The 26806-nt window shown below is 41.3% G+C and overlaps 2 protein-coding genes across 2 annotated transcripts; one reads left to right on the top strand and one right to left on the bottom strand.

Annotated features, from left to right (window-relative positions):
* Positions 1–2763: 2763 nt before the first annotated feature.
* kiaa1143 (KIAA1143 ortholog) lies at positions 2764–5095 on the top strand. The gene is made up of 3 exons (XM_063880274.1): positions 2764–3010; positions 3291–3435; positions 3626–5095. The coding sequence occupies exons 1-3, from the start codon at positions 2897–2899 to the stop codon at positions 3841–3843; spliced, it is 477 nt and encodes a 158-aa protein (XP_063736344.1). The 5' UTR covers positions 2764–2896; the 3' UTR covers positions 3844–5095.
* A 318-nt stretch (positions 5096–5413) lies between these two features.
* On the bottom strand, positions 5414–26255 carry LOC134862376 (dolichyl-diphosphooligosaccharide--protein glycosyltransferase subunit STT3B-like). The gene is made up of 16 exons (XM_063880273.1): positions 25690–26255; positions 18008–18116; positions 17360–17647; positions 16972–17037; positions 16390–16489; positions 15364–15462; positions 14752–14898; positions 13598–13646; positions 12147–12301; positions 11504–11715; positions 10315–10502; positions 9521–9692; positions 8773–8946; positions 8490–8603; positions 8086–8292; positions 5414–7689 (listed from the first exon to the last, which is right to left on the bottom strand). The coding sequence occupies exons 1-16, from the start codon at positions 25965–25967 to the stop codon at positions 7609–7611; spliced, it is 2439 nt and encodes an 812-aa protein (XP_063736343.1). The 5' UTR covers positions 25968–26255; the 3' UTR covers positions 5414–7608.
* Between the last annotated feature and the right edge of the window lie 551 nt (positions 26256–26806).

The following is a 26806-nucleotide window of genomic DNA, read 5'->3' as shown; positions in this document are numbered from 1 at the left end:
TTTTGAAATGCTTGTAAAGTGCTGGGTAGTTCTTCCACACTGCTTCAACGGTTCTAAAACTTGATGCCACCCATCTAGTGTCTAAAATACGACCTATTTTGCATAGCTGGACATCCAAGCTCTCAGCTGACTCTCTCAGCTCCATTCGATTTTTGTTAGATGTGCTATACAGTGCATATATCTTGTCCATCAATATTTTAAAGTGATTTATAGCACCCATCTCTTTCACTACGTCTGCGACTGCAAGCTCAAGCCTGTGGGCTGAGCAGTGCCACACAGTAATGTTGGGAAACATGGCCTGGAGCCGACTCGCCACTCCGCTTTTACGCCCTAACATAACCGAAGCACCATCACAAGTTACTCCAATGAGGGTCTTAGAGAGAAAATCCTGTGTCAAATGCAGGCGCTCCAGAGCAGACAACAGTTTGTGGACAATACCTTGAGCAGTTAGATCATCTAGCTCTACGAGTTCAGTAAAAATGTTTGTAGGCTTGTCCATATCGGGCAACTGAGCCCTAGTGTATATTATCAAGCAGCTCTTTTTGCTTAAACTGGTTGACTCATCCAGCATTACACTGATTTTGGGAGTGCACTGTACTATTTTTTCAAACAGTTTTCTTTTCATTTCTTCAGAAATATGTTTCTGTATGTTTCCACATGCAACATTGGAATGTAAAATTCTCCCCATATCGAGTCCATTTAATTCTTGGCAATCAATCTCCTGTTCGAAGCCATATGCGGGACGGTGGCGTTTAGCCTCCTTGTACGCCGTGCGAAATACGCGAGCTGTAGTGGCCATCTGTTCAGACTGACTATTAATTATAGATTGTCCTAAAGTGTCCACTTTTGCCTTTTCGAGAATGTTTGCTGCTGCTAGGTGAGCCTTGGTACGGGCATGTTCAAATACCTTTTTTCTAAGTGCGCGTTGCTGTTTTATAATATCTGAAGCAGATGAGGTTACTGTGCATAAAACCCACTCTTTTGCCAGTTTCACCCCCGACGTCTTCTCTGCCCCCAAAGTCCCCACCGCCTTACACGTTGTGCAACCCAAACCTGATTTTCCCCTAAAAAGCCAGGGATAGTAAGTCTGCTTCACTTTTAGCTGAGCTTCTGTCCAAGCAGTTGTGCATCCCATCCCTGACCTGTCGCTGGACGTCCCACACTCCTCTACGCTCTCCTCTCCTACTGACTCTTCCTGCTGTAAGCCTGATGTCGCGGTTCCACTTGCCTGCTCCAGCTGTTGTACCGGGCTAGTTGATGCCAGGGTACCCACCGGTTGCTGTTGGTGGTCCACCTGGCCGACGGTAGCTGGCTCCTGCTCCGGCTGGCGGTGAACCTGACCCGCTGCTGACACGGTGCCAGCCTCCTGCCCGGGCTTGGCTAGCTGTCGGTTAGCTAGCTGGCTAGCTGTTGCGGTGCTAACCTCCTCCTGGTTTTGACCATCAACATGACCGCTGCAGCTGCCCTCGTCGCTGCTTGTGGAGGCTTTTCTGACTCGTTTTGAAGTGTCTATTACCTCTTCCTTCTTTTTGAAGAAAGACAGTAAATTTAACTGTCTTTTTGACATGCTTGCATTTAATTAGTTTCTTCCTCTCTGCGAAGTGCTCCTCATGTGGCGAATTTCAAAAGTGAACGCGTTTGTCCGTTGGTCCAGCTTTTCAGTGCGTCAACACAGATCTCCGACTCTTTCAAATCTTAATCTTAATAAACGACATGAAATTCTTGGGATTTTTTTCTGTAAATTAATATCTGTATATTTTATTTCATTTTAACCATTTTTTTATTTTTATTTTTTGTGAGAGGTACCGGATCTGCCCAAATAGGTGCCGGAACACAGGGTGGCCAAAATGAAGAGGTGCCGGATCCTGTTCCGGCAGGATCCGGCTCAAATTAACCACTGGTGTAGAGCCTTGTTTTATTTTATATTTTAAGTGTCTCTGTAGGTACGTATATATATTTATTTTTATTGCACAACAACTTCTAAAAAACATTTCTTATGTATTTAAACACATTTTAAATATATAATTAATTAATTTCATTCTAAAATGGAGCAACTGTGACAAAAACGAATTTTCCCACGATAAATAAATGTTGCAATGACTGGGCTTTAACTACTATTAAATATCAAACACCTGCAGAAAAGCTCTTCAAAATTCAAATTCAGAAGAGTTTAATTGGCATGACAATATCAAAAACTGAGTATTGCCAAAGCATGTGTTAAAAGATGTTACAACAAAATAAAAGTAAAAAAGAACACTAAAAATACATCTTCATTTGTTTAGACCCAGCAGGGTTCTACACAGTACAATGGCCAAAAGTGAAAATGACATTTGAGTAATATACATGTATTTTTTTAACATTTTCGGAAACATTTTAAAGACACAGAGCTGTGTTGTATTGAAGCTGTCCTCACCCAGTCGCAGGCTGCAGTCTCTCCGGTTGTGTGAGTCCAGCTGAGCCCGGATACACACATCCCTCTTAGATGCTCTGCTCCGAGGGACAGCTTGGCGGACAGAGAGGCGGTGGCTCCCAAGAAGCCCGCTAATACCGCATAAAAACATCCTGAAAACATATCTGACTGACACACCATACTGGGGCAGGAGTCCATTTCAGGCAGCAAATACGCTTTACAGAGGAGACGCCACACTGACAATCAACTTCCTGTTTCTGTGTCACGTCGTTTCTTCACCGGTGGGAGGCAGCAGTGCACTCACACGTGGCTAGTCTGCAGAGAAATAATAATACGAAGAAAAGGTCGACCAATTGCAGTAGCTCCCGAAGGCACGTGACTTGCAGCGGCACATCCTAATGACGTACTCTGGATTTTAGTGAAACCGTGAAGTGTATTTAGGCCTGTAAAACACTTGTGTCTTTTTTATCGTATAACTAATTCGCAATGAACAAAAGCAAGGCCAGTGGCGTGTCTTGGGTGAAACCTGCGGAGCCATCGTTTCTGAAGAAGTTTAAGAAGGATGTTGGTTTTAAAGAAGGACCGACTGTTGATACCAAGGTAAATATGTAAATGTGTGGGGGTTTGTCCTGTATATACGTTTAAGCTAGCAACACAAAGCCTGAACACTGTTAACACGTTTTAATGAAATAATAGCATTAGCCTTCTTTTGACCAGCTTTGTGTTATTGTATTTGTCTCAGTGAGTGATTGTAACAAGACACGTTCACGTTCAGTCGGAACTTCGGAACACCGCTGTGCCTAGAAAGATGTGAATGAAACATTTAAAACAGGTTTAGTTCTCTCATTAGATTCATGTCTGTGTTTTATGTTCCTCTCAGCTGCAAACAATGCCAGTCCTGGATGATGACAGCGGCAGTGACAAGGAGGATGAGCTCCCTCAGGTTGTGGTTCTGAAGGGGGGGGACCTGAGCGCAGAGGACGTGAAGAAGATCAAGGACGAGCTGCGTCCTGCAGGAGAGAAAGGTGACACCATCAACGGTTTTCTTTGTTTTTCTGGACAGAAACAGAATGATGCAGTTCACTTCAATGTTTTATTGAAATTACTGTTGATAGGCTTGATGTGTTGTATTTTGTCAAGGCATTAGCATGGTTCTAAATTAAAAACCACTACCACTGACTGTTTTCATGAATCATATACATCCATCCTGTCCAGATGATGCTGCTCCTCCTGATGGTAAAATCCTGTTCAAGAAACCAGCCAAACGCTCCTCAGACAAATTCCAGGGCATCAAGGCCAGCTCCAGCAAGAAGAAGAAGAGTGAAGAAGGAGAGGATGGGGAGGAAGTGAAGAAAGATGTAAAGTCCGGAAAGAAAGTAAAAAATAACAGCCTTCTGTCATTTGGAGGGGATGAAGAGGAAGAGGAGAACTAACTGTTATTGGTGAAATGGAGGAGTGACATAAACCCATGTGACAGAATCATCAAGGGGACAACTGAATATGTATGGTTGACTCTTTCATAATATTGATGAACAGGGGTTAATTGAACTGGAGTTCTCCAACAGTGTGCAGCCTGTCCATTTTGTAGTTGTTTTAAGGACAGTGCTAGTATTTTTCCATGTCTAAGCCCACTGAATACAACTAGTCTATACTTGATGTTACTGTTTTATTTATTTCAGTACACTTTAAATAGATTCAGTTTTTCTTTACATAACAATTGCATCTGAATAATTCTGTTTATCCAGTCAACATAATGCTAAATGATCTTTGCAAAGTAGAGTTCACCTTTGATCATTGACCTACCTTTAATAAGTTTCAGGTCTCCAGGATTTGTAAAGTCCATTAAGGCCTTTTAAAAAAAATTCTGAATCCGTGGAAGTTAATTTGAAAACTGAAATGAATAGACACCCACCTATTTTAAATGGGCTTAAACATCAAATATCACCAGTGTAGATGTATGTGTTGTTTGTCCTTTTCATCAAACATCTGGCAAGAGAACATCAGCAATAGGTGCTAAAGCTGTGCTTCTGTTTGAAGGCGCTCCTCCGAACAGCTGCTTCCATTTCATGCAAACTATGCAAATGAATCTGACAGATGGCAACACTACTTCCAAAAACCAGAAGGTTGATTGTTAGTTAGATTTCATGCTAATTGTACACTGCACAATAGTCAATCCTAACAGTGAACCTTTAAAATAAATAATTGACACATTTGTCATATTGTTGAGGTTGAATGCAAACTGACACACTTTTGATAACCTGTCCTTAAAGCGATCTATTCCACCTAAAAATAACTTCTTAAAACCAGTTCATTTACCCCCAGCCCAGTGTCTCGTGGTGACTCCTCCTAAAGGAGTCGGAACATTTAAAGCTGCTTGTCGTGTGACAAGTGAAACACCTGCTTCTTTTACACATCATCTTTTTGTTGATTTCTTTTTTTTATCCTCAGCTGCTGTGTATTTGTATGTCTAAGTGTTTGTAAGACATGGACGATAATTCATTGTAGAATTTTTAATACATTTATGTACTGAATATATTCTAGCTTCGAAAAAGGAGCTGTAACAGTACAACCATGCATTCTTGTCAATGCAATTGTATGTTTTTTTTAAAGTGTTGATTGTTTTTATTGTGTGCATTTTTAGGAAAATGGTGGCTGTAACATTTTAAATATAAAATCATAAAAACATCCTGTTTTTTACGCTCATTGTTTTCAGTGTGTGACAGTCACAGATGCACTGTACCGTGGTGTGTTCAGGGCACTGACAATTGCAGCGTTGTTAATGTCCTGAAAGCCAAATGTAAAGATGGGCTTAGAGGTAAAGCAGCATTAACATGGAGGGATGTTTGCATTAATACTAGCTTTTAATTTGAATGTACCTTCATTTCTAAATGTTAACTGTAGAAAAAAATGTTATCAGTGTCACTGAAAAACCAAATGGAAAAAATATGCAGTTTAGTATACAGTACAACATGCATTGTCCGTTAATTAAAACATTAACAAGAGTTATTTCAACCTCTTTATTCAAAAAGGCAAGTTTCATTCTCACACCTGCATCTACATTACAATTGAAGGAAGAACACTTGACTTAGAAAATCAAAGCTGAACAAAGCCTTGCATTTCCTGACGGGACACTGCCCAGCTCCTCCAGCGTCCATGTAATAAATAAGCTCACTGACTGTGGAGCTCTGGAAATGAGAAGAGATTTTTTTTCCTGTTCAGGTCAATGTGATTCTCTCCACCTGGGTTTATTGAAAATGGTGTTCTGACAAAACCACCACAACAGAATCAAAATCTGCTTCTTGTGATGTATTCAAGAAACAAGATTAAATTATAGGTAACAAATCTCACTCGAATCAAAAATATTGTGGGAAATTGTAAGACTGATTGCATGACAGAAATACAGATAAAACAGTGGACATTCAGCCAATAACAAAGACTTCCCACCCTATGAATGGAAACCTGCTAACAGCTCAGAGCACTTTAGAGCATTTTTCCAGATTCAAGAGGAAATGCTCAGTGGTAGTGAAGCATGTTTGAAGCCGATACTGCACCTGTGAAGCGTGGTGGATCAAAGACAGAGACGTTGAGGGAATGTGACAGACTGACAGTCCTGCAGACAACAGTATGGGTGGAGGAATATACGTTAGCTCTCCAATCGTATTGTGTTTGAAATGCTCCTAAGCACCAATAGTTTTAAATTTCAGAGCTACATTTCAAATGTGTTTAATGATCACACTGGCAGGCAGGACATCCATCCCGGTAGCATTTGCTACTAGCAGCAAAAAATACTGTCACGTGTTAGTGACTGAAATGATCTGTTTAAGCTCACATCTAGTTAATTAATTTACCTTACAGGCCGTTAAACCTGCAGCCACATTGATCATTAAAAACACAGCTCAAACACAGACTGCACACACACACACACTTGTGGACATGCCATTGCTAAAGTTTTTAGTGATGTAACTCGCACTGCCTACACAGAGATGTCTTCATCTGACTGAGTGTTTCATTAAGGATTGATGTAGACCTGCCTGCCTCCCATAGAACATCTTAAACACATCTGTTATTCCCACTGATGTCTCGTAGGACTGCTCTGTCCTGAGCTCAGTGTACTTCAATAGCGTGTGAATGATACAGATTACAACAACATACACAGCTTTAACAATCACACAGTTTCAATTATTTTTCTGGTTGTGTAGATTCATAGCTTTAGAAATCATTTCTATCATATAAAGGGTTATTTAGGACATTGCTGAGCTCTGGGCATTACTAACACAAAGTCTGAAGGGAAAGAAACATGAGCTTTGGACTGTTAGATATTGTGTGATGTCTTCTGTTGCTAGGAAAAAGCTTTCCAAAGACTGAAAAAAATATAGTTTGAAAGCAGCTAGCCTGAATTGTGGGAAATGTAGGAGCAAGTGTTTCTGGAGCTTGAGCCATAACGATGTTATTTTTCCTGATAGAAATGCTTAAGAGTGAGCGCAGCAGGACGAGGCTGTATGAATAGTAATGGCCTTTTGTTGTTGGCACATATGTGTACATGCATATACTCTTAATAATGAGTTGGAAATGAAACCCATAAAAACATACTGCTGTATTTGTTCCAACACCTCGACTTTCCTAAAGCATCCAAGCACCAACTCAATCTCTGAAAGGCAAAAACTCAAGAAGCAGGGTGCTACGTTTGGGTTTCTCTCCTCTGCATTACATAGAATATCAATGAACATTTGAATAGTCCATTTCCAGGAGAAAACTCAATCTCATTCATCCTTAAATCACTGGGCCAAACTTTGAGCAGGTTTCAGCGCTGGGTTGGGGACATGGTGGAACAGTGGTGTGTTTCTGCAGGCTCCTCTGAAGGAGGACAGCTCTCTGTCTCTCATCACATTCAAGTACAAAAAGAAAAGTGAGTTAAAGGTTCCTCAGGTTAAAACCAGTGTGGGTAGGATCTCCCATTTTCTGCACTGACCCCACTTATCAGGTCAAAGGTCAGCTGGGGGTCAACACATTCTCTCAGCTGATGGTAACATTAGGAGCCTGGACCTCCAGGTGAGGGTTGACAGGGGTCTGCAGAGCCTCTGGTGTTCCTCATTTATCTTGGTGGTGGATTTACAGTTGCTGCTTGTTTTTGATGAAAGTTTTGTTTTAGATTTTCCTCCTCTCCCGTCCACAATGTGCCTCTGTTGGTGGGGGGCTTTCTATAAAGACTTCTTGCTCAATTTCTTGCCCTTCTTGAGGGAAAGCTTGTTCTTGATGTATCCCCTCTTCCTCTTGGATGTCTGCAGAAAAAAAAAGTTTAAGAATAATCAACCCTGTTTTTTTAATCCCATCTAAAGTAAGAACACAGAGGTCCTGTTGACCCAATATTTTTTTGTAAAAACGCAGTGTTAATATTTGTTTGTTGTGTTTTTAGAGGCCTTCCCGTTCACTGCAGGGAAAATAAATCGTTCATTTGCTCTGAGTTGACACGAAAAGTGAGCACAAACACTCCATCTTAATTCTCTATTTCCTTATTAATACATTCTAAAAGCCTGTTCTGTGTCATCAATATTGTAATTATGTGAATGAATGGCCATTTATTATTACTAAATACGTGAATAAAATAATATGACATGTAACGATAGATTGCATGGGTAACTTCCAGATGAAGAGTAAAGTCAGGTTGGGGGCGGTACCTTTTTGGAGGTGTATTTCTGCTTGGTGTCAGTGCCTCTCAGCTGGTGCTCCACAGGGTCTCTGTTCTCCAGCTTCTTCACTTTGTAAATCCTGACCAGCCAGTGCTCCGAGGTGAAGGCTTCCTCCAGGTGCTTCAGCTTGATGTCCTTGTTGCCGATCTCAGCATTGCGAGTTCGATCGAAGCCTGGCGGCGTCCGGAAGTCCAGCTAAAACAGAAATGAAGACAGGTGACGTTGTTTATGTCGGACTCCTATTTAATGCTATAATACACTTTTTTGTCAAGCTTAGCATAAAAGTCAAACATGTGTGTTTGCAATAAACAGTTTGCAATAAAACAGTACAGAACCGTTCCTGGTGGAAGAGGGAAACATGTTGTGCAGAGAGATCATAAATGATGACAAACCTGCATTTCTCCAAATCTGTAGTAAGACATTTTGTACATGAGGCAGTTGAGCAGCGTAGGGGATCCAGCTTTGTCCACTCTGAACTCTCCCTGGGGGGTGAAGTAGTCACTCTCCTGGATTCAGAGGAGAAACAGATGGAAGGAGAAAAGTCAACTCGCACACTTTGATCCATGATTTCCTTTGATTTGGACACCAAACTAGTTGGCACACTTGCTTAGAGATCTTTGATTTCCCTAAACACTTCAAACACATTTCTGGGCGGGGGGGTGTGGTGTTTCTCACCCTGATGTCCCTGGGGTGCTCCCCCTCTGCAATGCGCACCATCCACAGGAACTTGTTGATGTCATCCCCTGAGTAGCCAATCACCCCCCCGAAGATGATCAGGACATAGTCAACATCCAGTGACCTCATGATTTCATAGGCTGCCGTCTCATTGGATGACATGGCTTTGCCCACCTGTAGGAAAGTAAAGGAACGGCAATTTTATATTTCAATTTCCATTCAGTAGAACTCATGTGAATATCTTAAGAGGTATTGCAGGGATTTTACACACCAAGATCAGTTTAGTACTGGTCGGTGTTGAAAACAGTTAAACAGTGGCTTTTGGGAGCTAGGGCTTTATCAGGTTTGAGAAGACCACCCTGATGATGTCATGGTGAAGTTTGTTGAAACCTATTTTAGCATAGTCAGAACATGTGTGGATTGGCTGCATCTTTGAATTTTCTTTTAGATTAAAACAATGAATGTGTTAATCAAGGGAGGACCAGGGGCACAGAGGTACCGTCCAGGGAAAGAGGGTAGCTAATGTCTGAGTGTGCAGTGTGGGATGTATTTGTATCTGCCTGTGTGTGTGTGTGAGGTGGGATAGTGTGTGGGCAATAGTTTAGATTCATATATCTTTTCGGAGACAGGAAATCGCAACGCTGATGTGTTTCTTACTTTGCATGCACAGTTTATTGTTAACACAGTAACTGCGGCCTCCTTTGCAGGGCAGTGTGATCAGAGGTCATGCAGGTGGAGTAGCTCTCACCAGTGCTATATGACTGTTGTTCCAGGTGTTGTTGTCCACCAGCGTGGTTCTATTGGCCATGCCTGCTATCTGGTAGCCGTAGTCCCACCATGACATCACTCTGGCGTGCTCGTCTGTGTTCTGCCTCAGCCAGTAGTACGCCTCTCTGAAGTCATCCAGGATGTTACGCGACCTGCACAAAGGTTTTGTAAAACAAGAGATATTAAGTATTTTCTGTAGATGATTTACTGTGACTATTACATCAGAGATCAGTTTTCCTTTTATTTTTAGGAACTTTTAATCGATTGTTCGATGAGCTCTTTAGAACCAGAGTATTAAAGCCCTTCACACTGTCCTCTAACCGCTGCCTGTCCATGCAGTGTCTGCGTTATGGGAGTTGGTCCTCTGAGATGTGTGCTTATCAGCAGAAGGCTGTGTTGGGCCCTGAATAACAGCCTCTCTCACAGCATCATCAGCTTTTCTTGTTGGATACTCCCCAAATTCAAACTGTAAATTGTCCATATCAGTTTATTTTTAAAAACCTTAATAAAGTAACTGCTTTTGTTCAAGTGGTCAGTTATTTTATTTCTTTATACAACTGCTGTTTATGCTAATTTAGGGCTACACTTCTATCTGAAAAGCAGTTTAAAGCAGAATTCTAGAATGCAATGAAAATCAGACATACTTTATTTGTTTTTTTCTTATAAGTAAAGTTTCAATGAAGTGGCATTTCAATTGTGTTGTAGGGAGGCAGATACGGTATGTCAACTTGTGTATATGGTTGGGAAAAGCGCATGGCGTTGTATGACTCTCACCCATCGTGATTGTATGATGCGAGTACTACACTGGGGCTGGAGTAGGCGTTGCTGGTGACCCAGGTGCAGTGGACAGCGAACATCATAAGCAGCATCAGCATCAGCATGGTGACGATGGACTTGATGTTGGGGCCCAGGCCCTCCTCAGCCTTCTCCTGCTCCGACACATGTTTACGCACCTTACCGGCCTGCAGAGGACACCAACAGCACAACACGTGTGAGGTTACTGTAACTCTAACAAGGCAGGATCTCTGTTCAAATGAGCGGATAATACACCAGAAGATGATTATGGTCCTCATTAAGAAAACTCTGTTTATGCACTACTTAGACAAACAGCGCCTGTGATTCATGATTACCATTGCACTCATTTGAATGTAAAATGCAGAGAAGGATGACAGAAACAGAAACCAAGACTGCAATGCTACTCTCCCTGAGGATTGAAAAGTAAAATAGTGATGATACAGCTTTGTTTTACTTTTTAAAGCAGATACCAAAACACAATTAATTTACAAATTGTATTAAAGAGACAGCCGCAGAAAAAAATCTGAGACCACTGCAGCATTATCATTTTCTCTTGTTTTATTATTTATAGGTTTGTCTTGGAGTTAAAATATTTTATTTTTATTGTATTCTATAAACTAGTGACAACATTTCTGTGTTGGAATTCAATAGACACTGGAATGGCTGCCATACATGTAGAGATACAGATTTAAGAAACATTTGGAGTGGTTTCTCAATTTTTGCCAGAGCTGTAATACTAACAAGTCCTGCTCAGACGGGTCTGCACATTATTGAAAATGTACTGTAAGAGTGATATTGGGGTGCCTTGCATTTATTTTAGTTGTTTAGTTAGTTATGTTACCTGTTGGTTAGAAGAAAGAAGCCTAGCTTTGCATTTGGCTCTACAAATAAAAGATGATCATCTGATCAATATGAAAAAACCCTAACCCAAAGATGTCAAGTATGAGTTCTGCAGGGTAAGTGATGAGTTGCGTTGTATATTATGTTTGCTCTAAACTATTTATTTAATTAGGGCAACAGCAACATTCTAATTTTTGAAGAGAAGAGACAATCATTCTTTTGTATTTTGAGGTATGTGTAACATTTGTAATAAAGAAATGCTTTTGTGCAATTTAGTCAACTAAGTATAATCAAACATGACATCACACACTTTGCGACGGCCGTTCACCTTGTCGTAGAGGTTTCCAGCGTTCTTCCTGTCGTCCTCGTCGCTGCTGTCCTCTGCAGGCGGGCTCTGCCTCTTCATGTCGTCTCCCAGGTAGTGTTCGAAGACGCTGGAGAAAGCCACCGCCGACAGCATACACACCACCGGAGTCAGAGTGAGCATCAACCGCACCATAACGCCAGCGAAGTAAACAGCGCTGATGGCATACAGGGCCACTGGTGGAAGGAACGCAGAGAGACAGATGATGAGGTTACTGCTGACCTGGATGCTACCACTTAAGCTCTGTGAATTAGATTTCATTTTTAAGATAACTTCATTATTCAATTTACTCTCATTTAGTGCTGTTGAGTCATATCACAGGTACACTGCCTCTCAGCTCTTTCCACTGGCTGATCATACTTTCCACATATTCACTGACAGCAAATCTCTTCTAAGTACGTCACATCGGTCAGTGATAATCACACATCTGGACTTCCAATGCCAGGTTTTATCACTATTTCAAGTGTTACTAATTTAAAGACAGACTAGTAGATATTTTAAAAACCAAAATACACTTGTTAATGGACCTCGAGATCACCTTTTTGTTTTTAATAAAAACTATTTATTTTGGTTTTTGCAAGGTACTTTTTCCATGATATGCTCTTACCAAAGACACGCTCATCATTTATGTTCTTAATGCAGAACCAGAGGCCTGCTGGGAAGGTGCAGACGAGGATGTGAAGGTCAAAGAAGAAGGACACCCAGGTGGTGGGCTGATGCTCCGATACTGATGCTATGATGGGAATGTGGATCTTAGCATAGCTGTGGAGAACATGGAAGAACAGTCAGGCAACACAGGAGAAGTATGCTTAGGCAAAGGAACAGAAAAAGATGATCTTAAATCATCAGAATATTCGATTGTATTCCTTTTGAAATCCTGCTTGATAACCTTATTAATAGTGATGCTGTGAGATGTTATTCAGAGTGGGAGGAAATCAGGTTTGGCTGATGTCAGTTATCTTGGGTCTGTTGCTGACCTTGTTACTTTTACTGCACTGCAGCAACATTTTACACCCTTTAAAAAACAATATATGAAGGTGTGTGCATCGACACACAAAGATATGTCCACATACACTTAGGGAGAGATTTAGGGTTTCAAAACTGATGCTGCAGTCTAGCAGTTTCCTAAATATGAGAGAAAGGGAGCATTATCTGTTCCAGATTTTGTGATGTGGCTGAGTGACTCCTAGCCTGGCTCCGCCCTCCTACGTACTTCCGCTCAATTTTGATTTCGCTTCAGTACTACGTCTGGGCTTTCGGTACATCTTTGGTTTTTCTTCTGCCAAATTTTTGGCGGTCCAATCAGCGACCAGAGGGAGTGGCTGAGAACGATGACGTTGAGGTTGTGCGCTAGTTTGAGTTGTAGTACTCATTTTGTGGTTGTAGTTTAGTAATTTGGTCATTTGTGGCAACGCTGCCGAATATCCTAAAGTTAAAACCGGAGCAAGAACAAGCTTTGTTGAGTTTTGTTGGTGGCCATGATGTCTGGTCGGTTCCAGCGCATGATGTACGTCACGACCAAACGTTAGCGACTGGTTATGGCAGATCCAGAGTGGCACTGGACAGATCCAATAGTTTTAAACTTCAACAGAGTACCGCCTTCAAGTAAGTTAACACTTTTCAATGGAGAGTGGCCAGACTCTCTGTACAAATGAAATGTAGTACGAGAGTCTGGTAGGACCAGGCTAAGTGACTCCATGCTTGAACATCAAAACATTTTGGCAGCTACATTGAGTTTGATAATGTTGGTATGCAAATGGTTTAGGATCTGGTTGTTTATTAAAAAATTGGAAGGATAATTGTTTCAATACCTTTTTTCTTTTTCTTGCACATAAAACCATTATTCTGAACATGTGTTTACTTAACAGATGGACTTCACAAAACATTAAGACTTCAATCAGCCAGTAAAGATGAGGGTTTACATCTTTACAAAACATTTCTTACAGTTACAAATATATAGGTTTATGTGCTACTGCACATCATGTAAATCTAATTATGACCAGTACTACTGTAAGCTACTTAATCCAGTGCAAAAGTACAACAACTGGGAGGCCTTACCCAGTATCCCACAGGGAGTAGAAGCGCCCACTCCATGGAGCAATGTAACCTGAGTGAGAAACACACGCACACACACCATACGAGTTCAGTAAGAATATACTTAAAGTTCTTTTTTCTTTTTTTAAAGGCAGAAACAACAAACACCAACCTGAACACATGCTCACACGCTCAGTGCTCTGTGTATTCTGTCAGGCATCAGTGGGCAGGTAATTGATTGATGTACCGTCATATAATCATTCTCTCATGTGTCTGTACTGCAGCGCTGCAGACCTGATCAGCTGTAAGGAGCTCTCTCACCTGCTGTCCACTCAATGACGACAACACAGAAACTAATCCCTCGTAAACATAAAGCCAGCAGGTGGTCCTAGCATACATACTGCACATAATGCATGGTTGATTATAATCATAACAAGCTTTTGCTTCACATGTAGTATTTCAAGTCTACTCATTCAATTTCATTCCATTGTACAGGTCATCTGTGTTAAAGTGTGTGTGGTCGCGATCCCACACTCGTAAGACCTCAATACTTACTTACAAGCTAATGGTCTAGAAGCATCCTGTTAGTCATTGTGTTCATAAGATGTCCAATAATGACGTTATAATCCGTTAGGACTGTTTCACAGTGAGCTCTTTGTGAAACCATCAAACATAAAGATACACATCAGAAGCATTCAAGTGCTGCAGAAACTGGAATTTGATTCCCCACCGTTGGTCCTGATAATGAACTGATGATGCATGATGATAATGACTAAAACTGTCAGAGTAACCCATCAGTCTGTATGACTTTTTGTTTAGTACTCATGGTTTGTTTGTGTGTGAACACAAACCGGATCAGGACTAAAACACATCAATTTAACATGGTATGGACTAAATGAACTGCTATAGTTATGGAAAACCCCCCTCGCTCTGAGACTTTATTATTCTTTAGCAGAGAAAATGGTTGCTTATAGGTAACAAGGTGCCGAGTAAAAGAATACACAAAGCATTCTTTGAGGGAAATTAAATATTGCCTTTCTGTTGTTAATCTTTGAAAACACATGCACAACACATATATGAATACATGCACACATGGAGGGAGAAGGGTGGGGGAAGCTTTTTTGCCTGTGCAGAAAATGTATGCGAGAGCTACTCAGAAGAAGACAATTTGAGCCAACCTGTGTATGTCAGGTAGATGACGCAGAGAAAAACCACTCCAGCAGCCAGAGAGACTCCCAGGAAGAACAGAGTCTGGAACTCCTGCTTGGTGAGTCTGTCCTTCAGGTACTGCAGAAAGGCGTAGACCTGCAGCAGCACAAACACTCCTGCAGAGACACACATAGTTTTTTAGAAATATATCTATATGATCCAAATTGGAAAATAAGGCATATATACCCAGATGCTTTAAAATGTCTCATTTTCAAGTTTATCTTAAAGGCTACTGACACACATGTGTTAATGCCAAAAATATTGTCCTTTGTCTGTGGCATCAATCAGTTCTGAAGTTCAGCTGAAGCTAATCAGTTAAAGGCTTCGGCAGTCCGAGTTATTCAAGGTAAGCAGGTAAGAGGATGTAGCCTTCATGGTATGGAAAGACCTCCTGCATCTATGAACAGCGTCCACAATGACTAACATTATTACAGCAAACAATCACACTTTCTGAGTACTGAACATACGGGCATGTGGGTACTGTATTAAGAAAGGCTTGAAAAATGAGAACCCATTTTTTGCACTGCAATAAACACATTATCGGAGCTTTCAAATGAGACCACAGGTTGCTGGCTACTGACCTGCAGCAGCCATGTGTTCACTGGTCCTGATTGGCTGAAAGCCCACAAAAGGGATCTGCATGGACAACACCAGGCCGATGATGTAGAATGTGCTGTAGGCTGGTGGGAGAAACAAATACTTAAGAGCAGTATAAAACAAGCTACTCTACTTAAGTGAGCACATCAATTGGATTTATACCCAGACAATGTGTCCACAAGAACAGAATGATATATTAATATTACAGGATGTTAAATCATTGCTAGGGTGAGCCACCCATGTATTTCAATGGCTAGGGTCATTCCCAGGCTGAGCCCCCAGTGAATGTTGTTGATCAAGACAAAACATGTAAATTAACATTTTACAACAGTTATAGTTGCAGTGTAAAATGTAAAAAACATTTCATTTTAGTGCTGCGCTTGATTGGATCAGTCCCTGCTTGCCAGGGTACAGCAACAAATGAGTCTCCAGACCAGAGATTACTATAATTGTTTCAGTTTATGTGCGTCTGTCTTCAGCTTTTCAGACAATAATTCAAAGATATTCCAGTTGGACATCATGACAGTATTTGTGCTTCGTCAGAAAGCTAAAGAGAACCTATCCCGGTTATATACTGTCCTTATTGCCACAGGGTAGTGATCTGGTACAGTATGTGTTGGTTGTTGATCTGGATGTGAAACGAAAGTAATGTGTGACAGCATCATTAGGGAGCTTTGAGCCTTAGGTCATGACTCGATTCAAGATCAGAAAGGCGAGATCCCAGTGTGCAACGAGCCAAACTCTTTGAAAGTGGAATGGCTTTGATTTTGTTTCCCTGCTTGCTTTTCCACTCTCTATATCTCTTACAGTACTTTCATCACATGTCTCGTCTCCTCTGTGGGATTTGTGTAAGCTAGATGTCGGTCTCATTATAAACACAACACCAGCTGCTACTGGATGCTATTCATTATCAGCAACAGCTACTCTGTGACCCCACATCAATGTGTGTACATTCATGACTTTGAAGGTCAAAGGAAGCATTTCTGTGTGTCAGGGATGTTCGATCTCACCTATGTAGACTCTCCTACTGTAGCGCTGCATGAGCAGCAGGACAAATACATGAAGTGGAATCAGGTTGATGATGAACACGTATCCACCCCAAGCAGACACCTGTGAAACAAACAGAGTGTTTTCATACTCATTTAGAGCTTTCGCAAAAGTTCTCAAAATAGAAACAAGAGGTGTAATTTGGAATATGAATGCACACAATGAACATACACATACATAGTTTACTGCTTCTTTCCATTTAGATCTCTTCTAAATATGTGCAAAGCTTCTGCAGCAGAAGATAATCAGTGTGACGAGCCTCAACGTAAGCTGCCAAATGAAAGTTGGTTGTGATTCCTCTTGTGTGCGCGCACACACACACACACACACACACACACCATGAGAACTGTAAAATTATTATGACTACTGTATTATGACAACAGCGTTAAGACTGCTCTGATTATGTTGTTGGTTCAAAAACCCTCAAAAAACAGAAAAACAGACAAAAACATGCACCTCTTTTCAAGCTTGTGCTTTTAGCAGCTGCAAGAGAAAATGTGTCACAGCTTATAGTGTAATAACTGAGTTTTGGTATGTGTTCTCACCATGTAAAAATAGGAGAGGCAGCATCCGATGGTCCAGAAAACAGATCCCGTCTTCACCGATTTCACCTGATGAGAAGCAACAAACACACAACAAGTTTTTAAGTCTTTGTAGTTAAGAGATGTGAGTTTAGGATAGCAGCCTGACCATTTTCTGTATAAGATTTTTCCAGGCCACCAGTGCCTCTACAGAAAAGACACTGTTGAAATTGGGAGACAGAAGGGATAAAAGGCAGCTAATGGTCCCAGGCTGGATAGGAACCTGCAAGATTTACCAGATGAGCTATAGGGCAGCCAGTGTAGCTTGACTTCTTAGATGCATTACCAAGCTATAGACAAAGAGCAGCCATCTGAATCAGCAGTATCAACTTATAAAAATGTATGGGAGTACCCAGAGGTAGTAGGTGAACTGCAGGGCGAAGATGGCGATGCCTTCATTGTCAAAGGAGCCAGCCACAGAGCGGGAAATGTAGCCGGGGACGATGGCGATGAAGCAGGCTGCCAGCAGCCCCGCCCCCTGGTTCCACAGCTCCTTGGTGAGCAGGTATGTGGAGATGGAGGTCAGACTGCTGAACACCGGAGCCAGGAACACACAAACATCCCGGATGTGGACGGTGATGTGCAGCAGGTTGAGAATGTAATGGATGAGACCCGCTGTGACCATCAGGCCTGGGTAAACCTGGGGGAGGAGCGGACATGCAAAGGTGACTTGGCAGTTTTTATTCCGTCAAATGTTATTCTGAAAGTCTGAAGAGCCAGTCTCTCTCCCCCATAGGGCCGCACAGTTATGACAAACAGATTTTAGATATACAAAATATATTTCTAAAATGTAAAAACACAGCACTGCTCTCACTTCCATGTTTTTGCTACATTCCTGAATGTTCAAATCTCTGCATCGAAATAAGACTGGGCCTTCTTTCAAGTATTTCTCCCAGAAACATAATTAAGTAATATTTAACCAAAAACATTGTACCAAATTATAAAATCATCAGAGCAGATTTCATCGACACATTTTTAAATCAAAACAATGAACCCTCACCGTGCCTCCTACTATCCTGCCCAGAGGGTACCAGGCTCTTTCGTCAAACCAGTTGAGGAACTCATAGAAGCCATTGGTAGTGAGATGGTGAGTTGACCTGTAGTTGAACCTGAAACATTTGGACAGAGAGAGAGGGGGCTGTCAGAGAGGGCCAACCTGTAAGACCACAGGGAGCAGCTCGGAGGGCTTCAGTGTCTGATTGAAGGGAGTAAGCTCAGGTTGGAATCGTTTTATTAGAACACTCAACTTCAATCAAATCAATCAAGCAGCACATCAGACGTCTTGCTCTCTACACAAATTATGAATTTACCATAAATTATGAATTTACCATAAATTATGAATTTACCGTCATGCAGTAAATTCTGCTTTCATGGAGGTTTAAATGTTCAGTTTTTGTTTATTCAAATGTAACTTTACTTTGTTGGGCTGTAGTTTGCTGGGTCACAGGTTGGCCTAATTTTCATCACCCTAAAACAATTCTCGAAATTAGTCAGTATATTAGCTCTCAACCCTAAAGTAGGAAAACTGAAACACATTCTTTACAGTAATAATAAATCACATTTATATAGCGCTTTTTACGGTACTCAAAGACGCTTTACATATTGCCCTATCAGAACTATGCGAACAGATCATTTATTAATTTATACTAGGGTTCAAAACAAAAACAGAGGTTAAAACAAGAAGAAGATGGTGGGAGTTGGGTGGTGAAGGTTAGTGCAAAAAGTACAGTAGACCTCTGGGTTGGTGGCCGGAGATCAATAAATGCATTTATGTAATTAGGAATTTTCATTGAAGTCAGTCAACTGAGTCAGGACTCAGTGAACATTAGAGACTGAATAGCAGACAATGACTTTAATTGGCATTTTCTCTGAGACATTCAAAAAGGAATAAATTGCAGGTATATAACTTTCCTTCCGTTTCTTCAGCTAACAGCCAACACGACTTTAAGAGAAACAACCTCATTACAGACTTGTCTACGATTATACAGACCTGGTAGATAAAGTGCTGCCTCTAGCCTTCCGACAGAGACTGTGCTGGTACACAGCAGTGAGTGTGTTGTCCCCTGAGCTATTATTAAGTATTAAAGAGCTCAATAGTAAGGGTCCCCTCATGAAAAACTGAAATATAATGTAGGGATTGCAGCATATGGCTTGCTCAGCACCCTTAGGAGTGAGTGCTAGATTGAGAGAAGTGCTGGCTGTTCATGCTCCCTCTTGAGGCTCAGGTACATTATTTTAAGAAAAAGGGGGGGGGGGGAAAGTGCCTGCATACATAGACAACTCACAATCCATTGGGTGCTCTGGTTCCTGTCTGTATTGACACAATACCTTTTATTTTCCTCAGGTCTTGGAAGCCTGCAGTATCTAAAGTGTAAGTGGTCAGAAGAAACTCACAACCCACACTTTAATCTCTGGATAATAGGCTCTCAAACAGTTTCTAGTCTGGGTCTTGGAAAAACTACATTTTATGTCATCCTTAGGATACTGTAAGCCTTTTCATGCGTCTCACAGGTAATGGCTAACTAGACATTATTGTGCAAGACAAAGACATTGAATACACACCAACTGCAAGACAAATGCTTGGGAATGTTAGCAGTAGCTGGTGAAGGGCACCTATGAGACTCAGCCTACATGTTTGTTCCCTAAGCATTGCAGACAAAGAAGTTTAACCTCCAATCAACTTAAAGGTCCCCTATTATGCAAAATGCACTTTTTGATGTCTTTTATACATAAATATGTGTCCCCGGTGTGTAAGGAGACTCAAAAAGTGTCCTCCTTACCCACATCTTTAAAAACGGGATTGACAAACGAGCTGATCCAGATTTGCTTCGGTTATGACGTCATATTGGAAATGTGGGCTGGCTTTACATTGAACTCCTGGCAAAGTCCCACCCACAAGACCCGTCCCAACCTATCGTCCGCAATATACAGTCACGAGCTGAATCCCCCCCCCAGCTGTGTGTCTGTGTGTTCAGCAGGATGTCTGCAGGGACTTAGAGATGTATATATAATATCTAAGTGTTTCAGAAATAATGCTGGATGTGTTTGGAACATAATATGCCGTTTAATCACGGCAGCGTTTAGCTGAGTTTCTCCGTTAGAAACTTCTCTCTTCAGACAGAGAGCTGCATGATGCTCCAAAGGGGCGTGGCCAGCTTCAGCTCAGCTCAAATTTAAAGCGAGAGTCACAGAATCAGCACTTTCAAAAACGGGACTGAAACAGAGGGATGGCAGACATGCTAAAGTCAATGATCTGTTTGGTATTTTGAGCAAAACACGTCAGAGACATGTTTTTTTTTAAATATTTCAGACATATAGTAAATGCCATAAAAGAGCATATTAGGAGACCTTTAAAGCAAATAAATCAATGTTACTAAACAATGGTGCATCTGCCTGATCTCCAGTCCACAGGCACATGGTCTGCAGGCACTGGGGGTAACCACTGTAGGACTTGTGCATTCACTCAAGCTAGCTAGTGCTTTAACTGTTCCTATGTATTTTCTTAGTGTGAATGGGCTTCTGGAGAATTATTTTCTATGTGAATCAAGGAGTCCTTCACTGAAAGTGTAGTTTAAGGAGTGAGTATCTGATGTGGAGGTTACATTGTTTTGCTCCATGGCCTCTGATCAAGGTTTTAGACTTCAGCAGGTCAGCTTGCTGATCTTAATGTCAACAACAACAACATAAGCAATAATCACCATGGCGACAATTACAGCAGCCTGCCAATGCATTTCTAAGGGGGCTTTTCCTTTATCCAACCTGACGCACTACACTAAAATCAGAGAGCTGTTGTTCTTAAAAAAGAGAGTTCTATTAAAATACAAATTAACAAATGTTCCAACAGTATGTATTATACAAAATGATGTGCCTCTTGCACCGTGAGTATAACTATTTAAGAAAGGATTATGATAAGACAATTGGATTGAAGGACATTGAAAGTGGAAAACTGATACAACGACATCTTTCAATGTAATGCAATTCAATCCAACGCTATAGCAGTAACTGCTGTCCTATAATTTACTGTAAACCAAGTCTGACACAAGCAGGGGTTTCACATGATGGTGATAGGGCAGCACATCCCAGAGCACACAGGCATCTCAGTATTGTTGTTTTTTCAGATTTACCCACAAACCTTTTATATCATTATATCAGAACATGTAGATTATATAATGAGGCTGAGAGCAAGAATTACTGTAAGTAGTAGCAGTCATGACGATAATGGGTTCAACTCTGTGGTAGGCATCAGATTACTGATGGTAAATGCACTGCACTTTCCCAGTCCCCTTAAAGCACTTTTACACATATGGAAGAAATGTCCACACATTCAGAGGCAGAGATGCCCCCTACTCAGGGAAACATTCATAACTGACATTTAAACACCTTGGGTTTAGTATTTTTGCCTAAGGATCTTGCAGGGGTTCTCTTATCTTGTGTCAATGTTTGTCCGACAAAAAGAAAATCATCATAATAGCAAGCCATTTGAAAAATGGCATCAGTCTGGCAGTAAAACATACAAGCACTAAGTAAAGTCCAAACTCCACAAGGGTTGCAGCCGGGAAGTGTTTTAGCCAGGCAGCCTGACATTTCACCTCCTGCCTGCTGCAGGCTGCCAGCAGGACTGAATACATGTGCCCCTGCTCAGTGGAAGCACTGGTGCTTGGCAGAGTCAGTCGCACATTGGTATTAGGTTTCAGTGAACCAGATCTGTCTGTCAACACAACTGGCAAGAGACACAAACTGTCATGACACCTCTGACCGAGCAGAGTGCACCAATGAAGGCTCCTAGTGGGGGCAGCAGGACTTTCATGAATCTTGAGCCAAAATCCAGACATAACATTGCATTGCACAGCTGTCCTGGAACATATTTTGGTTTACAAAGTGTTTTACTGTCATGTACATCTGAGAATTAAACAAAAAACAAGAAATCTAACTGACTCACAACAGTGAAAGGATTGAGATGTTTGAGCACAAATAAGTGTCAACAGTCAGTGTATTAGATGTCAACAAGGGTAAATGTAGAAATACATTTCCTATTCTGCATCAAAGCCCTCCTCGCAAGCCTCCACCCCTCACTTTATTTTAAATCTCCAAAATAACCTTTTTCCTCTCAGGAAAATACAAGGGAAGAACTAGATATTTCTGAAGTACAACAGCAGCCTGGTACAATAACAGAACACATTCTTTGAACGCCTTTTTATAATGCTAAACAGATCACCCATTCTGCAGCCTGGGCGCAATAATGACACACACATGATCAACTACATCCTCAATAAACGCAGGTCATTTCCTATTATCGACCATTGTGCAAAGGAGAACAAACAACAGTAACGTCATACACTGTAACACAGGAACCATTTAGTTATTTTGTTTTTTCCTGGCCTCATATATGGATATTCATTTTAGGGTTAATCAGTCAAACAAACCTAGAGTTTCAGTTGATAGCATTTTAAACAATTATACAACTAAAATAGTTCAGTAGGGCCAACAGACAAACTTATATAACCACCCATAGAGCCACGAGCACGGCTGATAACCAATGCAAGGTTCAGTCAGGTTTGTTTTCTTGGTTTCTTTCGAATGTAGAAAAATAGTTTGGCAGTAATTATGATGTTCACAACATGCAGCTTCAACCAGGAAATTAGATGAGCAGCAAAACATTTATAAAAAGTTGACTTAATATATATAATCTGACATAACATCTGTAACCCATTTATTTTTGCATACCAAATTCAGAGTGGGGATTTTTATTTTTTATTCATAAACGATATCAGACACAAAGCAGCTTACAGAGAGCACGTTAGCCAGCAAAAAACGTTATATATTTTCAATTTTGTTAAGTTCTCTCCTTTTCAATGGAGTTGACTTTTTGACTGAGGAGTGGACAGAGACAATTCCAAAGATCAAAGTGCCACAATCATAGACTGAAGCAGAATCGTTCTTCAAATAGAAACGTGTTGTGAATTTTGAAAATGACACCATTTACCTAAAGCTTAATTCCCATGGCTGAACCCGTGCCCTGCTGTTACACTGGCGACTAGAATTACCAGAGCTACTTCAGTTCAAGTTGAGTTTGGGATCATTTCTCACAGGAAAGTGATCAGAAGTAGACACTCAAAATGTCCCCATCTTGCAAGCTTTAGCTCGAAGGAAATCCCCCAGCATGCACTCTTATTTTCACCAGTGGCACAATTACTAGCTTAAAGAACTTGTGAACAAGTTAAACATTGACCAGACATCAATGTCAGCTTCGGCTACTTGAACGTCTTTGATATTAAAATTCAATACATGTTTTGGAGGGTAACAAAAAAATATTTAGGTTCAGCATCAAACCCTAGACATCTACTCAATTACATGACATTCTTCAGTTATTAGGAAACGTGGTGATATTCTGATGGGATAACCCACATTGAAATGGTATTGTGGTTTCATGTCTGCATTAATATAAACCATGTCATTGTTCATACAAGCACTGACCAGGGATCACCAAATGACAGGTGGATCAAATGCCGTCCCTAGCTGGACCAGGCCCTGAGGGAAGACCAGCTGACTAGCAAGCAACCTTCAGTGCATCACACAGAGACATTCATACTAAAGATGTTCTTCCTTCTTTATGATGCTGTTGGGTTTATGATTCACACATCCCAAACTTAAAGAGTAATTATTAACCGATAGCTGCCTAATACCAGTCCCAATCCACTTTTCTGTCCGATCTTACAGCTGTAATTAGCACTTCTAGAGAAAAAGGACTATGAGCCACAAAAAACGACACATCAGAGGGTGAGGGAGGGAGAGAGAAACAGAACAAACAGGGTAGCAGAGGGGTGATACGACTGAGTTCTCCTTCGGTTCTCTATTAAAGATACACACTGAGTTGTCTGCAAACTTGCATATGGGGTTGTAAGGTCATACACGAGGGAATGGTCTTCAAACAGTGATAAGCTAACGATGTAAACTCTAATGCTTTACAACCTTTATGTGACTTTAGTTTTTAAGACTTAAGTTATTCCTTCCATGTCTTTTAAATACTTAACAGAATAAAAGCTGATCCAAAATCCAGCCTGTTGTATTTATTATACTAAACTACTACTATATATCTATATATTTGCTAACACTACGATACCTTCCCTGCTTGTTGGAAGACAGTGGAACACATTAGGTGATCCCCTTCAAAATATGAAGCAAGACAGGCTAAAACATTATTATCACTATTTTAGAACTGATACAGGAATGTTGTGCAACAACTACTACCGGAACTTGAACATACAGTGTAATGCATATTCTCATTTCAATCCAATTATCTAGTTTACAAAATGGTGCCAGTCTGAGAGCAAAGGGAGAATGACAGAACAATGAAGCAGTGTGTGAATACATTTCACTCCATGTCATGCCATGTTAGGCGTCCAGACAGTGACACACAAAAACTGAAGGATTCTCCCAAGCCAAAGCTTTCAAGACTCCTCTTTTATTCAGCAGACAGAAATGAAGCGGACAGTTTAATCCACACTGCTGGTCTCAGAATAATCATTAAATGCTGTCAGTGATGCAATGCAGGCTCGGGCCAGGCAACAGTCTCTTGGAGTACAAATCAAGAGATTGGACAATATCTGTCAGAACTCACGCGAGATTTTGGAATCAAACACAAACAAAACGATGGCCACTGCACTAACAAAATCTGCTCTGGTTAGGAAAAGCACAGGTTTTTTTCAACTGAGGTGCTTCACTTTTTTTTGATACACTTTGACATGCATGTGCATAAGCATCATGTTTGAAGGGAATAGTACCAAATGTGATTGTTTTTTATAGGCCTCCTTAGACCTTATCTTGCAGCAAAGTCTGCTCATTTCACTGTCGCTGTGGCAAAGGCCCAACTGTCAAGCCTTGAGTGTGAGGAAATCCTTTTTTCACTTGAACTATAACCAGAAATGTACCAGGACACTGCAAGAGTATTTAAAAGTATGGAGTAAACTTCAGAGGCCTTATACATCTGAATACTGAAGACTGTCATGTAGAACAAAGAACATATTGCAAAGTAAGTACAAACAATGTGTTTAATCAACTTTAGAAACAATCTGAGCAAGTCATACTAGAACCTGCAAGAATAATGTGCAAAATAAAAGGTACAATATGATCACCGTGTACGGCTACTGAAATCAGTGCTAGTGTAGCTGCAAGCCAACAAATCAGAGCAGAGGTGATATTTGGTTGATCAAGGGAGGGATTCTTGGTGGAAGAGCCTATTTCCGCCTTCAAACCCCGTAATATGAAGCTGTCACAGCTCGTTTACTCTAGTGGGACACCACCTACTCCTCACTGGTTGTTACAACGCCGCACTTCAAATGAAAAAGTATTACAGTATAAATATCAGATAGTATAGGCAGGCATCACTTGCTACTGTAAAAGGTAAACCCAAATGTTTTGATGTATAAAATCCCTATTCTGCTCAGGAAAGACGGAGGAAAAGGCCAATACGTGTTTTTGAAAGCTGTTGCCTGGTGGAATAAGTCTAATAAATTAATAGTTAGGCATTTCATATATTTTTTAACCATTTGTTCCAATTTGTGGCGCGTTTTTAAGTTACTGGTAGCCAAACCAAAAGAGCAAGGAGATATTATAAAATACATTTAGCAGAGAATCTTAAAACAACAATTTGAATAAGCTTGGTGTGTGGGAAGATTAACTCACCAAGGGTCAAACTCGTGGATGATGCTTTCGAAGCGGATGACAGCAAAGAGCCTGGCGCTGAACCCGGCCAGCCCGGCCAGAAACAGTATGGTGAAAGACAGCAGTGACTGCCACCCCGCCGGCTGCGACAGGCCGCCGGACAGACCTCCACCTCCGGCTGCGGCGCTGCAACCGCTCTCTGCCACTGCCGTGTTGCTGCTCCCGTTCCCCGAGTACGACGCTCCGGAGTTCAGTGAGGATTTGTGTTTGTTGTCGGAAACCAGGTGATGCTCCGCCATATTCTACGTCAGCCCTGTCGTGGCAAGCTATCTTGTATCAAACAGCAAAGAAAAAAACCTTTTCCCTTTTCGCTGCCACGCTCCACTTCCGAACCCACTGGCACCTTTCCGAAAGCACCCTGCACCCCCCAAAACACCGTGTGTAATTACAAGCTTTCTAACATTACTTCTAACCAAGTCCAGAAGCAGCTAAATAATACCAAGGAGTCACATAGCAGCAAGGTTTTGCAGCATACTGGTAGTGTCACATGCGGTTGGGGCAGTTCCTCCTTTCTTCCTTGGAGCTGAATGAAGAGGCGGGAGTTTCGCGTGAAGCAGGAAGCGATGTTAGCCTCTCACAGCGAGACAGATACAGCCAAGAAGAACACAGCTCCGTTGGAGAACCAATCCCGATGTTGTGCGTGTTTGAGAGACAACAAAGAGGACCAATGACAAAAGAGCCGCCTGACGCTGAAGACGCTTAAAGCGAAGACGTTGGGTGACAGACAGCGGGATGGCCGTATAGCAGGCGACCAGCGCAGGTTCGCACAAGCCAATTAATTAAATTATAAATTAATCTTGCTGAAAATATTGAACATATTGAGAGAGCAAACTGTACCACGAGAGGACCCAGCACCTGGGCTTTATGTAAGGCTCTAGTTATAGCCATTACTTTTTTCACACCGGAAGTTTGAGCTGCAATTTCTAATGGAGATACAGTAGATAGCAATATCTAATAAATGGGTGCTACTTAAACCCCCAGAATTATTCATTCTTTAGTTTTTATGCTGGTAGGGCTCCACATTGAGGAAAAATCCAACGATGCATGCATTTGATTGAGCTAAGTAAAGGGTGGATGT

This window comes from Eleginops maclovinus, chromosome 3 (genome assembly GCF_036324505.1).
Source record: "Eleginops maclovinus isolate JMC-PN-2008 ecotype Puerto Natales chromosome 3, JC_Emac_rtc_rv5, whole genome shotgun sequence".
Taxonomy (NCBI): Eukaryota; Metazoa; Chordata; class Actinopteri; order Perciformes; family Eleginopidae; genus Eleginops; species Eleginops maclovinus.
The sequence above is the reverse complement of the archived record's forward strand: the minus strand, read 5'-3'. Positions and strand labels throughout refer to the sequence as shown.

What these genes read in the sequence shown, in the direction of transcription:
- LOC134862376 (XM_063880273.1), bottom strand. Translation starts at nt 25,967, where the DNA reads ATGGCGGAGCATCACCTGGTTTCCGACAACAAACACAAATCCTCACTG. An exon ending in GCATCATACAATCACGATGG is followed by an intron (nt 9,693 to 10,314) that starts GTGAGAGTCATA and finishes ACCTTTGTGCAG; the next exon opens with GTCGCGTAACATCCTGGATG. An exon ending in AGAAATACACCTCCAAAAAG is followed by an intron (nt 7,690 to 8,085) that starts GTACCGCCCCCA and finishes TTTTTTCTGCAG; the next exon opens with ACATCCAAGAGGAAGAGGGG.
- kiaa1143 (XM_063880274.1), top strand. Translation starts at nt 2,897, where the DNA reads ATGAACAAAAGCAAGGCCAGTGGCGTGTCTTGGGTGAAACCTGCGGAG. An exon ending in GACCGACTGTTGATACCAAG is followed by an intron (nt 3,011 to 3,290) that starts GTAAATATGTAA and finishes TGTTCCTCTCAG; the next exon opens with CTGCAAACAATGCCAGTCCT. An exon ending in GCGTCCTGCAGGAGAGAAAG is followed by an intron (nt 3,436 to 3,625) that starts GTGACACCATCA and finishes CATCCTGTCCAG; the next exon opens with ATGATGCTGCTCCTCCTGAT.